The following is a 16,180-nucleotide window of genomic DNA, read 5'->3' on the forward strand; positions in this document are numbered from 1 at the left end:
GATAAGAGAAAAGATAATAGTACAAAGGTAACATAATTTGCAAGACTGTCGACAAATAGGCCAACTACACTCTGAGTCATCCTGAAGATGAACATATAACAATTCCTCTATAAAAACAATCATGAGCACAATCCATTGCTTACGACAGCTCCAGCAATAAAAAGAATACAGCATTCTGTTTATACAGGCTATTAAAGAACCTTGTGTACGTGTTAAATAGTATGGCTTACAAGAATAATAGAAGATGATTAAAACACTTTATCCTCAACTTTCTTATTCTTCACAGTCTTTGTATTTTATACCTAATGTAAAAAATACTCCTAACAGTACCTACATGTGGAAGAGTATCTTAAGGCAAGCAGATAACTGATAGATGAATTATAATCTTAAAAATAAAAATCTAAAATAAAAGCCTAAATATATTTCAGTCTGAAAAGCATGGCATCTTCATCTATCTTACTTGAATCTTGCATAAACATTCTTATTCTAAAGAAAATGTCAATCTAAATTCATTACTATTAAAGCCTTACTTAGACTGTGAATTGCCCTTCCTTCTTGACTCCTTCCATGGCACACCCTTCCACTCTGGCAATTCAATTTCAATTAGTAATAAGGACTCTCAAGACCTAGGTTTCCCAAATGTGGAGACTAATAACCTTACTCTGAATTTAAGGACTAGAGTGGAAAGACTCGTTTAGTACTAGGCAGTAAAAACAAGGCTCAACTCCACTCCTTCATGAGTCAATATCACAGATAACTGCTGCTTGATGCTCTTTTCTTCAGCAGGCTATACAATTTCTATTCTGAAAAAAAGAGCTTTTCATTTCCAATTTTCTCTCAACATCTTCTAAAGCTATATAAAAACAGATACTTTCTCGGAGGAGGAAGCATTACACTTTCTTTGTCAAACACTTGAGAAATTCCTGTCAAAGTTTTTGCATTACTTTATTATTTCCTTCTTAAACGGTCTTAACAGCCAGTGGAACTGAAGCACAACTAGAAAAAGATTATTTAGGAGTAGAGTGATTTCCTGTTTCCATGTCTTCATAAGAACACAAAAAGTTGAGGACAGACATAATGAGAAAAGACAAATCCTGAAGGAAATCTGGATAACCTGCAGCAATATCAGCTAAACTATACAACAAGCTGTTATTCATACAATGCCGTTAATTCTAAAAATTCAAACAGAACAAAACAGATTTCTTTCCTGAAAGAAGCATCCATTCTATCTCCTCCGTAGAATTTCTCTTCTTTGAGGAGAAAAGAATATTTTGAAGCCAGTTCAAGTTATTAGGTAGAAATTATTTCCAATATTCATTTGTCTACAAGTTTGTTTGTTTGTTTTTCTATTAAAGCTTACAAAAATTCTAAAAAGCACAAAAAAGAGAAACTAATCATGCAGAAGAAGTTGTTGAACACTTTAGGACTGTGTCAAACACATACTTACTAAGAGCAGCAATGCTGATAGAAAATAAAGCATACTACATCTTCCTTACAGCACCATCTAATCCTTTTGTAGATGTTTATAGAAATCTTTAATTAATAGAAGCACAGATCAGGCCACTCGGAAGTAAACTGTTTGCCACCAAGCTCTTCCTTGCTGAAGGCATCTGTGTTTCTAAGGAGCCCTGAAATGTCATCTAAGCTTTCAGAATATTGAGAAATTGGAGGAGGAGGAAAAAAATATTCATCTTTTCTCAGGAGGGAAACGGTTGCTCTTCATCAGCAAATCTGCCATTCCCAGTGACACTTTTGTTGAAATATATGAATGCAGAAAGCATTTTGTAAATTTCATTTCTGTAGCAATCACAATAGATGGCAAGACACAATGCCTAGATAAAGATATAAACAAAACTCAGCTTCCTTATGATTGTCAGAAGTTCCTACTTACTTTCCAGAGGCAACACATCAAAACATTCAGATCTGCTTAAGTTAATATACCTTTTCTATTATAACTAGATGGTTATTCAAAAAACATTATTGTAAACCAAATGGCAAATAACTCTTCCCTTGGAAGTCTTGGGGGTACCCATTTGTCGTTGTTGTTTGTTTACAACCCCTTTATAAAGCAGCAGTGACTTCATCAGTGCTGCTGCTTCTTTCCACCAGCCCTTGGAACAAAAGAATTTGAGATGGAAGGTGAACAATCCTCTTGCTTGAACAAAGCACTTCCTGCTTGTTCCCTTTGAAATAAATGTAATAGCACTAATAAAAGGGATCTGCCATACTATTTTTGCATGCTTTACAGTTTCACTATTAACAGAAAAACAACTATTAGAAAAAATATTTTGGTACATATATAGGAGAATCAGGCAAAGCCTAATGAGGAGTCTCAGACACCTTTTCTTGTATTTCCTCATGCTTAATTCCAGCAAGGTTTTGTAAATCACTAGGATATAGAATTGAGGCTTACACAACTGCTTAAAATGAAGGATGACAGGAGTAATAAAGTTTTCATATTTCTGTAAGTTCAGTCTGCTCCTGAATATAACGTGCAATATATCATTTAACTTTGTACAAGATGCTTTAAGTATGTATGACACAGATTTAATCACAGCCATCATCTCGTAGATATAATGTTCTATTGAGAAAGAACACCAAAGTCCTATTGCAACGATCCCTCTATAGTAATGGAACCTTGTCTATACAATTCCTATCCAGAAGAAACTCACGGAAATATACTGAAGGACAGATTTGCAATACTTTTCAGCTGCTTTGTCAGATGAAGAATGATATCTCTGAACTGAGAAAAGGATATAGATCAAAGCCTGCCTGGCTCATGTAACATCATGTGAGTACTGAAATAATGCGTTTATTGGAATAAGTCTTAGTAATGATTTCAAATGTATGAGAGCAGCTAAGATTACCTAGAGCCAATCCATCATACAACGGCGTGAACTGCTTGGGCTGATACAGTTAGGAAAACAGCCTGAGGGACATCTGTACTTTACTAAAGGAAAAGCACCTGGCATTATTTTCACGCACGCTGTAGTATTGCAGGTATGTCTGGTATTCAAAACCATATGAGTTTCTAAATATTCTTAGTGACCTCCAGCACAGGGGTATAAGCTGCACAGGCAGATTTCTTAGGCTGCATTGGCAAAAATTATCTTCTCAAGTACAGATAGCATGCATACCCAAAACACAGACCCTGTGTTCAACATAGAAAAGACAGAAGAATGTTATGATATTCTTCTGTTTTGAAGAAAACAGATTCGGAAAAATATTAGAACAAGATTAGAAAACATTCTACTGTATTTGATATCTATCTAATTGAAGTAATGTGTTAGATTCACTACCTTTAGTATTACTCTCCTTAGTTTGAACACAGTACATGACAAGCTAGAAGCATTAGAAGTCCACTTGTTATGGTTAGAATCATTAGCATCCTAACTATAATTATGAGAGTCAGAAAATTACGTAATAAGTCATAAAGAAATTAAGTAAGTGGAGCTTATGAAAAATGAACACCGATAACTTATCCTTCAAATGCGCATAAGGATATCTGAAGAACTGAAAACAGCATTTTCCTCTTCCTATTTTTTCTGTGTTCTCAAAATTCTCTTACACTGAGAATCTGAACTGAAAATGTCCACAAGACTGTATGTAGCAATGAGCAAACTTGTCAGCAACAGGCCTTTTTTTGCCAACTCACAAAAATATGTCAAAACAGAAGTCAATAATTCTCTGAAACTATTTTCAAAGTAAAAATCACAACATTCTGGGCTTCAAACTACTGGAAAATAGTGATTATGGCACACAATGCCATACAAAATGGGTAATTGTGAAAAGCTTAAGTAGCAAAAAATCCAAACAAAAAAACTTATGGAGCTTTCAAGCTTATAAAGGACAAGCGCATACCTTATGAGCAGATAGCACAATGAGCTCTAAGTTACATATTCAAGCAGACCTTCAAGATTTAAAATTAAGAGTCAGAAGAAAGGTCATTCTCTCCAGTTTGTAAAAGTAGCAAATGACTTCTTCTTATTAGAGATGCTTGGACACCATTAAGTAACTAACTGTTTCAATTGCTGTACCAAATTACTTCATGCCACAGCTTTACTAAGTAAAAGTCAAATTACAGTAACTCATGTAGCGTGATAATTCATACAGTCAGATAATTCATATAGCTAGAAAGTCCGTCAGGTCACTGATCTTAATGAGAGAAAATGATTTCACACCAAAGTTTTCTTTGAGTTTTACATATATTCACTCACAGTTTTTCCATCTCTGAGTTTTGATCTTTCTCCCTCCCCTTTTTGTTTGCTCCTTCTTGTCTTAAGTCTTTTAGAATCTTTTTTTGTTGTTTTTTTCTTTAATTTTGCTTTCAATTCAATATAAAAGAAGAACATTATGATAGCTCTGCTACATATCATTTTCTAAAACATCTTCAGCAGACAACATGTTCTAAAGTACTTGATATCATCACCAAGTAAATTAATGAAAGGCTTTTTATTTTAGAACTTTAAAGAAAATTCTCCTTAATATAGAAGAAGCATTAGAATATCCAGAAAAATAAGTTCTTCATAAGCCTAATAATGAGCTGGAAAGAAGATATTTACTGGCAAACATTTATTTTAAACAGTGACCAATTGTTTATGGGATGTGTTATGGAATGTGTTATGAAGTTTAAGTGTTATTTATTCTTTACTTTAGAGATTGTTAGATCTGTCAATATTATTCACAGCTGTGTGCCCAGCTGCTATTGCAGCAATCGATAAATCTACTGATCACAAAGTGCAACTTTCCTCCCTGTGCAAGAGTTCAGATCTGAATTAAAGAAAGAAAAAATGACTTCGGAATGACAAAATGGATATAATCTAGGTTCAATAGAATCAGACTAAAAGCATGTAAATCTCATTAATCTGTTACAGCTGCTTGACCACAGAAAAAAAAAGAATTAAAAAAATTCAAAGCCCACAAAATATAAAAATCTGCCTGCATTTCCAATGAGTTTAAGCTTATTTTTATGTATGAACACATATCCTCAAAGCCAGAACTGAAATCTTACCTCTACTCATCAACAGAGATGAGGCAAGAACATGTAGTATCTTAAAACAACAGGCTTGAATTAGGAAAAAATAATTGAACTTAAACTCGAATATTTTAAATGCAATTAGTAGCAGAGTTAGTTTTGAGATGATGATGATGAAAAAAAAAATAAAGTTTTTCTACATAAAACAACTCCCTATCTACAGTTTTTGGACAAATCAGTCTTTTGTCTATAGAAACTTTAGAATATTTTGCCTAGTAATTTGAGCAAAGTTTTGTTTTAATGTTTTAGTGCTACCTTAAAATTCCATCAATTCTAAACATTTATACACACAATAGAGTGACTAGAAAGAAAGGTTGTGTGGAAATAGCACATTACCATACTCAAACAATACTGACCTTTCACCTTTTAGCTGAAATAAAAGTTTTCCTGCTGTGCCTTTTAGAACATCTTCCCTTTCCGGTTTACCACTATGCTCATTACAAATTAATTGCCTGCCTTTGTCATTAAATGGTGTGTATGCCCTCTGCTCTGCTAAGCAGTTATCATTAGTTCCGTGAAGACTACTCATCATAGCTGGTTCTTCACAATCAAGCTTTTCTCCATCTGAAACAGACAAAGAAAATGTATTTTGTAGGTGTGTTCTTATACAATAAATACACAGGAGGGAGCTCAAAATGAACTACTTGTTTCTCATGTTACAGTATCAAAGCTTTCTGGCATCAGTTTGAAAAGTGAGAGCACTTGAGACTATTTTCATAAAAATACACTGAATGCTTTGCTGAACATCACTCCTTTAAGGTTTAACTTTATTTTTACTTTATGTTTTCAATCTTTCAACTTTTTTTATTTCCCCTTTACAGACAGAAGGATTGTACCTCATAAAAGAAGTGATTATTTTTCAGGATCTAAATACTATGATGGCAAGCAAAAAGTAACTGGCAATCTTGTACCTCAGTATCTACCCATTATGAAACGAAATGAAAGAAATCAAATGCTACATAAACATTTACAGGACACCAGAATGACCAGAGGAGGCAATAAGAGGTATAGCTACATTAGGTTCTCAACTTCTTCAATTAGTAGCATCAATGTATCAGGGCTAATGGATTCTTGTAAAAGAGGTACACAGTAACACAGTAAAATTTAGTACTTTTTGCGTAAGACTTATTTTGCAATAAGATTTTAAAAATGATATTCTATTTATCATATAAAGTAACAATCCCAGGCAATGGAAGAATTGTCGTTTTTGTAAATGAGTCTTCATTAAAGACAGAGCTCTAGCACATTCCATAATGAGTTAGTGTGCAGGAAATCAAGATCACAAAAGTAATTTTCTTGCAGACAGAAAATGACTTAAGCAACATGTTTAGTGACCTTTATTAAGTCTCCACTAATGAAACTTAACACTAAATATGATGTAGCTGGAGACCTGTCAAGACTTATTACTCCTATTTACTCTTCCTTTTACGCTCAAGAATCCATCAAAGAATCTCCTTAGAAGACGCCATCTCATTATCTCTTTAAATATTTCAGCATTTACTCATCATTTAACCCACTGAAGAAAACTTCCAGGAAAAAGCCTCAAAGCCAGGAAAAAAAAAAGGCATCTGAGAGTCTTCCAACTTATTTTCAGAAATGAAATCCGGTACCATTTTTGGAAATCATTTTCAGGACTGGCTTTAAGCCATTCAGTATTTTTAAAAATTTACTCCAAAAGGACTTGACGGTTCTTTAATATGATAATGAATATGACATCAAAACACATCATGCAGTTATATTTGTAGGAAGTAAGATTCTTACAGTGATCCATTGGAGCCATTTTAGCAGGAAAGGCATCTCCCTGAGAAGTTCTTCTAAATAACTGTGCCCTAGCGTTGCTGATTTTCCTAACCTCTGCAGCATCCACAGCAGGCTTTGGAAGGGAAACAGAAGAATCTTCAGCCTTAGATGAAATGACTACTATTGGCTTCTGTCACAAAAGATAAAGGAAATTTTGATAATAGCACCATTTCACTTTTTTTGTTTAAGCAAAACATTAAAAAAAAAAAATTATGAAAAGAGGTATATTCAGAATAGAATAGTAAGAGTTACATAGGTTTACTCATGAAGAAAACACATCCAAAATCTAACGATAACATTTCACTGAAAAAGCCAGAGCACTTCTACTAATATCGCCCCAGAAAGCCATTTAAAAGCAAACACTTGGGGATGCAAAAAACAAACAGAAACTAACCAACTAACCTAAGCTATTCAGAAGAGTAACTGAAACTTGACATTCTTTCCCTCAGAAATACTCATTTAACATTATCTGCAGTGTGTGATTCTAGAGACAAATCCCTTCTTTATTATTTCTTTTTGAGAGCTGAAGTAGCATTTCCAAAACACTTCAAACATGTTCCTATCACATATACCACTTCCTATCACACTGTGACAAGTCATGCAGATCCAGAAACATGTAAGTTCTCTTTTTATTCATGTCAGTATCTTGCATCTTAAGAGTATATGACTAGCACTCTAAACATCTAAAATTTTTTTCACACTGTACATAAATATATATTACCACTCAATACCTGGGTTCTCTACCTTTTTTTTCCCTTTTTTTTTTCCCCTTTTCTTCAATTAAGAATCCATTTGAAAGTTTTCAGTTTAACCCTCAGGAGCTTAAGTGAAGAGAGCCCAAGAGGTGAGACCCCGCCGCCCGCCACCCACTGCCACCGCAACTACAACAAGCTCTACATTTACAGTGTGTGAAAAAGGTAGCTTAACTACTGATAAGATCAATGCAAAAAGCCTTCCTTTTTCCACCCACTCGCACACAAACTAAAGATGTTTAATACCAGTGTTTAAATCTGAATTTAAATACACTTCTACAAGTAGGTATGGTATTTTTAATCTTATTGATGTAAACACTCTATTACTTCATCAAAATTACTAAGATATGACATTTCTTGGAAATTGTTGAGGATTTTTTTCCTACTTTCCCATGAAACACCACATTTAGTATACCGCCTAAGAAATGATATACACAGCAAGCATACTTCATTGTTTTAGCACAATTTCTTCTTCTGGACGTGAAACAAACAATTGTGACAATATTATATTTCTTTTGAATCTTACCAAGTAGGAGACTCCACTACCTCTCTAGGCAATCTCTGCCAATGCTCTGTCACCTGTCCAGCACAGAAGTGCTTTCTGATGTTCAGAGGAATCCTTCTGTGTTTCAGTTTGTGCCTCTTGTCCTGGCACCACTGGTACTGAGCACGGCTGAGAAGAGCCTGGCTCTGTCCACTTTGCACCCTTATATACATTGATGGAAGCCTGCTGAGCCTTCTCTCATCTACAGTGAACTGTTCCATCACTCTCAGCTTTTTCTTACAGGAGAGGTGCTTCAGTCTCTTCATTATATCTGTGGGTTTAACTGGACCAACTCTTCAGATGCTCTCTACTACTGTTTTAGTAAGGAGCCTAGAACTGGACCCAGCACTTCAGGTGCAGTCTTGCTAGCGCTGAACAGAAGGGAAGGACCACCTCCCTCAATCTGCCAGCAACATCCTTCTTAAAGCAGACCAGAATGCCACTCAGCAAGGGCACATAGTTGACTCATAGTGATGCTTGTGGCCTTTTATATTTTAGTAATCTTAAGTGAGAAAGCTGACTAAAGTTTCCATCTTCTAATTCTTGCTAATGTCACTTATAATTTTGATGCAATAAATTTGAGTAATATTGGTATAATTGACATTATTTCCAGCTTCATTTTTAAAAAATGACAAAGCTGACTTTATAAGTATCAGACTAATATTATGACAGACTTCTTTTTCTCTCCAACCTATTTCAACAATATCAAATTCCAGAATTACATCGCACCGCATAAATTATTACATATTTTTATGTCAGCATTGCATAGAGTTACATCCAGAGTACTCACATAATCCAATGGGCTAAGACGAACACCAGAAGCAGGCCTTGATTCAGCCAAATCAAAACTGGAAGCATGAAGACTAGGATAAAGAAATCAATCATAAATTAATAAAGCAGATTCATGCTTGCCACAATACAGTTTATTTCATACACATCTGTAACAGTTCTCTAATATATGCCTAACCTCACGCAAAAACACAACTGTGGTTAGCACTCAAGCTATCTGACGTAGGCTGCAGAACACTGCAGGGCAGAAAACTCAGGTATGTACAGGCATGAACACACTCCTTGCTGTAGCACATATAGAACAAGCATGGATGCCAGCCTGAGCTATCTTATTACCTGATCATCAATGAACAGCCAAGTCATTCTCAGGTTCTTGTCTTATGTAAGGGTACACTACGTAACATGAAACATAAGATATGTAGAGTTCCTGAACACAGTATGGCCACTGACTCACTTGTATCACAATTCAGACACAGCATTTTTTAATTTCAAGAGGTGTAATTTTGTATTTAAGAGATTTGAGAAAGTGCTGAAACACAAACAGTTTATGATGAAATAAACATGCTTTCTCAGTTTCTAGAGAAAAATATAAAGATTATTCAATTTTTAAAATATTGTCTTAAAAAGAAAGGTATGTTACAGACCATATTTTTTACACTATTCTTGTATACAAAACTAGTGTAACGAGTGTTTCTGGTAGCTCTAATCCACAGGAACTTCTGGGACATGCAGATTAACACCAAAGGTAAGCATCATTAGAAAAAGGCATAGGATGTGATTAGGAATACAGATTAACACAGGAGAAAAATCACCAGAAACACAATTACAGATTCAAATCATGCTGCTAAAGGATGTTTGAAAAATCTTAAAGTCACAGTACCTAAAAACTGAAGGAGGTCTATTTTGAGGAGCCCGTGAAGATCCAGATCCAAAAAGTTTCCTTTGATCCTCTGCAGGTGTAAATGGCCTCTGAGTTCTTAGTGTTCGTAGAACACCTCTGGCTTCATTTATAATCTCAGAACTGGTCTTCTGCTTTGACACTGGAAGTCTGTAGAATGGCTCTGGCTTTTCCATGTTTTCATTCTTTGAAGCTTGCCTTACTCTGTAAAGTAACGTACAGGAAGAAAACAAAAGAACATGTAAAGATAGAGAATGCAGTGCAACTTTTAAGTTACGAAATATTAATATATTAATATTTCTTCTACCTTAAGGTATTACCAAAAAAAAAAAAAAGAAAAGAAAAGAAAAAGAAAGGTATCAGAGAATAACAAAGTGGTGGGAAATAAGCAGTTCTTGATAGTATGTTTCCCTTCTTAATTCTCAGTTTTGTAGGAAAATGCAGAAGCAGAGCAGAAAGCATCTGACATGGAGAACCTTTATTTTTCCAGTGGGAACTAAAAATTGCCATGGTAGTACTACAGTGTTTTCTCAGCAAAATGCTGAATTCCCGAAAACAATAGAAAATCTGTTTCAGAACACCTGAATACTTATAAAATACAGTAGTCCAAACAGTAATTCAATAGTAAGCCTTATAGAGAAACTTTATTTCCAATGGACTTAGGAAAAAACAACAATGCGAGTTACTGATTTTACCAAGAAAAGCTTTGTAGTAAGTCTGAGGTGTTATTATCAGTAATTGATAAGCAAAGACCCCAAGCATATCCAAACAAAGACAACACTAACATAAGATAAATTATCAACCCAAACTTTCAACCCAAAATTCCCCAAAAATCGCTGGCTATCCTGGTGCAGGTCTCTGTAAATATCATTCTTGTCGTTTTGCAGCAAATCCATCATGAACTTTAAGCTATCAAAAATTCACAGAATCACAGAACGGCCAGGGTTGGAAGGGACCTCAAGGATCATGAATCTCCAACCCCCTGCCATATGCAGGGCCACCAACCTCCCCATTTAATACTAGACCAAATTCATTCAAATTCATTTTGTGTTTCAAACTTACCTAAACATAAACATGTTTCTGCACCGTCTTTGACTCAGACCCTATCTTCTATCCTCTGGCTTTGTTTAAGACAAAGAGCCAACAGTAGATCAGATACTGCTTTCTTGTTTATTTCTGAGCTATCATAAAATGGCTGCAGTAGAAAGGGTCCTTAAAACCTACCCAGTTCCAACTCCCTGCCATGGTCAGGGCTGCCACCTCCCAGCTCAGCTGCCTAGGTCCCATCCAATCTGGCCTTGAGCACCTCTAGGGATGGGGCACCCAAAGCTTCTATGGGCAGCCTGTGCCTGTGACTCACTGCCTTCTCAGTAAAGACGGTTCTTCCTAACATCTAACCTAAATCTCCCCTCTCTTAGTTTAAAACCATCCCCCCTTGTCCTACCACTGTCCTCCTCCAGCTTATAAGCTTCCCTCAAGTACTGGAAGGAACCATGAAGAAAAAGCCCTATTTCTCTAATTTTTTAGTTTATTTCTTCCTAGCCACAATTTTAAGTTTCCAGCTGCCTCTTCTGCTCTTTCTTTCAGGTTGTGCACATGTTGGCAGTCTCTTTAATTAATACACAATACAACCCCCTCAGGTTAACTACACAGGGTCAAATTAAGAAGTAGTGCACCAACGTCTTTCACTTCAGCATGCAGAACAGCAAAACACAGGAACAGATCAGGAGCCTGAGTCTGTCAGTATGTTTAATCTTTCCTATTACAATTAATACATTACTTTTCCTCACTGTAGCTGAATTTAGCTACGATCCATACTCTTACCTCTATCGTGATTCAAGAGCATTAATTAAGGAATTGTGTTTGGAACAATTATACAGCTATTTCTCACTGAACAGGGAAGGTAGACCACCATTCCCTATTCTCCCAGCTACTTACAAGTCAAGGTTTTGACCTACAAGTTGCAGGCCTTATGTGTAGGACATAAGGGCGATAAGAACCATGTTGAACAGAAACAATAGTAAATTGTATTCAGCATGATTCTACACATCAGAAATGTGAAGTAATTCACATTTTTTCTTTTTCTGGTCCATGCATTTTCAGATGTCCTGCTGAATTTTTAAGATAAAATATCTTACATTCAATCTCTAAAGAGCGCTATATTCTCTAGCTCTTGAAGCCTCGGAGCTTTGACACTGGAATGCCATCGAACCATAATGGTTGGAAAAGATCTAAGATATCTATCTCAACTGTCAATCATCACCATCATGTCCACTAAAATGTGTATTTTATTGCATTTACACTCATGTTCTCCATAGCTGTATTAAGAAGCCACCTGAGAGATACGATGCATTTCTGTGGATCAGTACCATCTCTGATACAACTACCTTCAGTTGTTAATGCTATGACTGACTGCAAATCATCTATTCTAGAAGTACATTCATTTGCAAATTGCAGTTAAGATTTCCAGTATAATAATTTTTTATTTGTCTTCACTTCTTATCTATTTCATTTTAACTGGTAATAGAACTTTTCAACCATAAGTTTAATTACTAAGTTCTAGCATTTGGCCACTGTTTGGATCACGCTTCCAAGTCATTAAGAGTTAAGTTTTAATAATTAACATTTCAAAGGGTACCTATAATTTATTCTGAATGCCTGACTGAGCTCACACTGCTGCTCTGGTGCATCACATTTCCCTGCTGCTGCTGTAGGAGTGGCAGCTGGCAGGTCTCTGCTTTCAGGCACCCAGCAAGAAGGACAGCAGTGGCCCTGGGAGCTTTCATGGGGAGGGGGAAGCCCTGAGCACAACTGAAGTTTAGCACCAATCCCATGACAGCTTAACTCTTCCTAATTTTGGCATATAGTACTATTATGCACATTCAGAATTGTAGTACTGATAGGATACAAGTGTATTACTAATTGGTATCCCATAATTATTAGCCAGAAAATTTAATAAAGCACAAGGAAACAAGTAAGCAATGTCATAAACTAGATGTATATATACATGATAAGATAAGAAAGGTTATTATTTCTTGCAAGCAATTAAGAACCATGGAAATTCTTTATCTGAATTTGGCTGCTGTGCCAACATGGTGTGCCATCACAGACAGTACAACCACTGTCTCTTTCTCAAAAAGCTGACAGAAAGATTTATATTCCCTATTTTATCATGCCTAAGGCTGAAACATTTAAGTATCAAGCAGCTACTCTGCTGCAGCAATGCTCTGGGATGAAGTTTCACCTGCTCTCTGCTATCCCAAACCCCAGAAGCTCTGAGCAAGTACCCTAAGCTAGTTATATCATGCCAGTTTCCTCTCGAGTTAGGTGGGAAGCAAGGAGTAGAGAGCAGTAACACAGGATGAAGGAAGGATGACTGCACCAGCTGCCTAGACTGCCATCTAGTTTTACCCTTGTTTGTTTTGTTGGTTTTTTTTTGCTTTTTAATGAGAATATTTCTTTTTTTTTTAATTATTATTTATTGGTAAGATTGTCTATATATGCACTTTTTAAAAACTCTACTTATGCCTTTCTTTAAAATACAATACCTTAGGTAAAAATCAGAAATCATTCTAATTATCTGTGCCTCTTTCTGAAAATCCAGCAACATTCCAATTTTGCTCACTAGTCCAGCAGGGACACATAATGGCAATGTTGCAGACTCAAGGTCAACATAACTGGCACGTGCCATGTCCCTGCTGCTGTCACCATTTTCCAGGCAGCCTTTCACTTGCACAGGTGATGCTCCTCTCTGTCTCTCATCAGCCTCTGAAAAGCTTTACTCAGTCTCTTGCCTTTTCCTCTCACTTGCTTCCTCCAGAGTTCTTGTCTTTACTCTACAGAAAGATTTGAAAGCAGCAGATGACAGCATAGGATCAGAGAGCCCCAGCTCAACAGAGTATGGTTCAGAGAACCCCAGATCAGACCCAGCTATCACTAGCAGTGAGATAGCTGCACCTTCACAGCACTCACTCTGGGTCAATCAGCAAAGCCTGGCTGAGTGCATCAGGACAGCAGAGTCAGTGCGGTGCTACGTGTAGCTCAGATCTCAGAAACGGGATCATTTAATCACTAAAATACACACAGAGCTCTCAGCACTCACTAAGCACAGCACTGCACCTCAGAGCAGTACCAGCTTCAGGCTTAAAAAAGCACCAAATCATCACATCAAAGAAATAGCCTTCAGCAGACACCAACCTGATCTGGAAGACCAAAAATGTTTCCAAAGCCTACTAAACAACCACGCTGGATGAAAACAAGGTATCGCAGTGAGCTCTGCCCCACCGATTACAGGCAGCACACACTGCCTCACCGCATCAGCGAAGAGAAATCCCGTGCTGTAGCCATCGGTGTCATCATGGGTGATAATTGAACCCAGAGTCCGCCTGCCATATCAGCACTCTGGGGTAGTTAGCGAGGGGCGGCTGCCGCCGGCAACAGGCGCTGCCCCGCCGGCTCCCCTCCCGCTCGCCGGATGTTCCCATGGTAACCGCACACATCATGGCCGCCGAACCGCGGGCTGCGCGCCGGTGACGGACGGGCCCCTCACTCACCGCTGGCAGGGGATGGCGGCCCCACCACAGCCGTAATGCCTCACTCGCTCCCTGAGAACACCTGCGAGAGTGGAGGGGAGACGCCGCAGATGCCGAGACGCCGGGACGCTTGCGCGGGCGCATGCGCAGCACGCCGTGGTGGATTGAGGCGTGCGGGGTCATCTCTCCGGCGGCGCGGTGTTGGATGTGGCGGTCGCGCACCCTGGGAGAGGGGCAGGGATAGGGGTCCTGCTGCAGGAAGGTGCCCGCGGGGGGGTGGGTTTCAGGTGGCAGGCGCTTCTTTAGGTCTGTCCTGGCCTCCATGGAGAACCTGGTAACAGGTGGCAACGAAATAAACTTAGTGTTGACAGGAGTTACTCATTTGGGTAAAGTTGTTGGATGTGTGCCGTTACACTGCGTTCTCTCTAAGCTCAGATTTATACTGATCAAAACGAGTGTCGTTAAACCTTTTTGACATAGTAAGCTAGAGCGGCTACAAGCATTGGTCATTGCCAAGGTAACCAAATCATGGCATAGCTGCATCTTCGAAACCCCAGCTCGTGCACCAGTTTTAGAATGGCTTGGTTTGGGTAGGGGCTTAAAGCCCAACCAGCCCCAACTGCTGCTGTGGGCAGGGCTGCCACCCCCCAGCTCAGCTGCTCAGGGCCCCACCCAGCCTGGCCTTGAGTGCCTCCAGGGATGGGGCACCACAGCTTCCCTAGGCAACTCCACTCAACTCCAACAGCTTCCAGTTAGCACTATTTCGTCTCCTCACATCTTTTTCTCTGAGAAACTGAGAAATAACTGGTTTCATATTCTTCCATATTGGGTCTTTGCTACACATGCACATATGGCAGTGATACCGTGTTCTTCAGGACCCCATGGGCTTTGCCATACACACATACGCACGTGCGGTTGGGTGGCATGAGGGGGTCACTGGCAGTGTGCCCCCCAAGCTGTCTCCCAAGCCAGATCCCACTGATGGGACCCCATTTTCCAGCTGCACCAGGCATCTTCCTCGAGGGCCCCTCGTACTGGTGTGGGTAACGTGACCATGGCCCGTATCAGATCTCCAGACATGTAACAGCAACAGAGACAGCCCTGTTACAGTAAGCATGTTGTTTGTGACTAAGAAGAACAGCCTTTGTTTTTGGTGGTGCCCAGCAACTGGACAACAGGCACAAACAGGAACACAAGAATTTCCATGCAAATGTGAGTTTAAAACTCCACTGTTAGGGAGACGGAGCATCAGAGCAGGCTTCCCAGAGAGGCTGTGGAGTCTCATTCTCGTTCAAGACCCACCTGGACACATTCCTGTGTAACCTACTATAGGGAACCTATTTTAGTGGGGGGTTGGGCTAGGTGATCTCCGGAGGTCCTTCCAACCTCTACAATTCTGTGACTCTTCTTTATCTTGCTCTGAATGCATTTTGAATTTATCTAAAATCTGCTATGTGACAGTGCTTATTATCTGTGAATAACAGAAAAATCTAAAAAAATAGTTTCATCTGATCAAGATTCTTCCTTGGTTCTCTTAGAACAAACAAGATATATCTGAAAGCATGTATCTCAAAATAAGCTCATTTTATGCATATAGTTTAAGTTAGCAAGCTGTATATTTAAAATTAGTATATAGAGATATATTTTACTGACTTAAACTTTCTTTTGTTAATTGCTTCTGCATGATTAACATTTACTTTCTCATGTTTGTTAGAAAAAAACCCCGTTGTCATTTTAAATTTAATTCATGTTTCTCAGTATTGCCATAAACTTGTTTCACCCCTTTCTTCTAGAACAAAAATCATCTTCTTACAGTCCTGACAGGAACAT

General features: G+C 38.1%; 1 protein-coding gene across 5 annotated transcripts in view; it reads right to left on the minus strand.

Annotated features, from left to right (window-relative positions):
• Positions 1-14,454, minus strand: part of ARMC2 (armadillo repeat containing 2) — a 64,991-nt gene extending 50,537 nt beyond the window's left edge. For 2 of the 5 annotated variants that reach the window (XR_004158946.1, XM_019613035.2), the window contains exons 1-5: positions 14,016-14,266; positions 9,801-10,022; positions 8,922-8,994; positions 6,797-6,965; positions 5,392-5,599 (exon numbers count right to left, since the gene is read on the minus strand). Coding sequence is in view for 4 of the 5 variants with exons in the window: in XM_019613035.2 (XP_019468580.1) it covers positions 5,392-5,599; positions 6,797-6,965; positions 8,922-8,994; positions 9,801-9,994 (644 nt within the window). In the remaining variant the exon portion in view is untranslated. Of the gene's footprint in view, positions 1-5,391; positions 5,600-6,796; positions 6,966-8,921; positions 8,995-9,800; positions 10,023-14,015; positions 14,269-14,371 lie in introns of those variants that run through there. The other 3 variants (XM_019613036.2, XM_031552509.1, XM_010707474.3) reach the window with 3 other exon arrangements.
• Between the last annotated feature and the right edge of the window lie 1,726 nt (positions 14,455-16,180).

This window comes from Meleagris gallopavo, chromosome 2, assembly GCF_000146605.3.
Source record: "Meleagris gallopavo isolate NT-WF06-2002-E0010 breed Aviagen turkey brand Nicholas breeding stock chromosome 2, Turkey_5.1, whole genome shotgun sequence".
Lineage (NCBI taxonomy): Eukaryota > Metazoa > Chordata > Aves > Galliformes > Phasianidae > Meleagris > Meleagris gallopavo.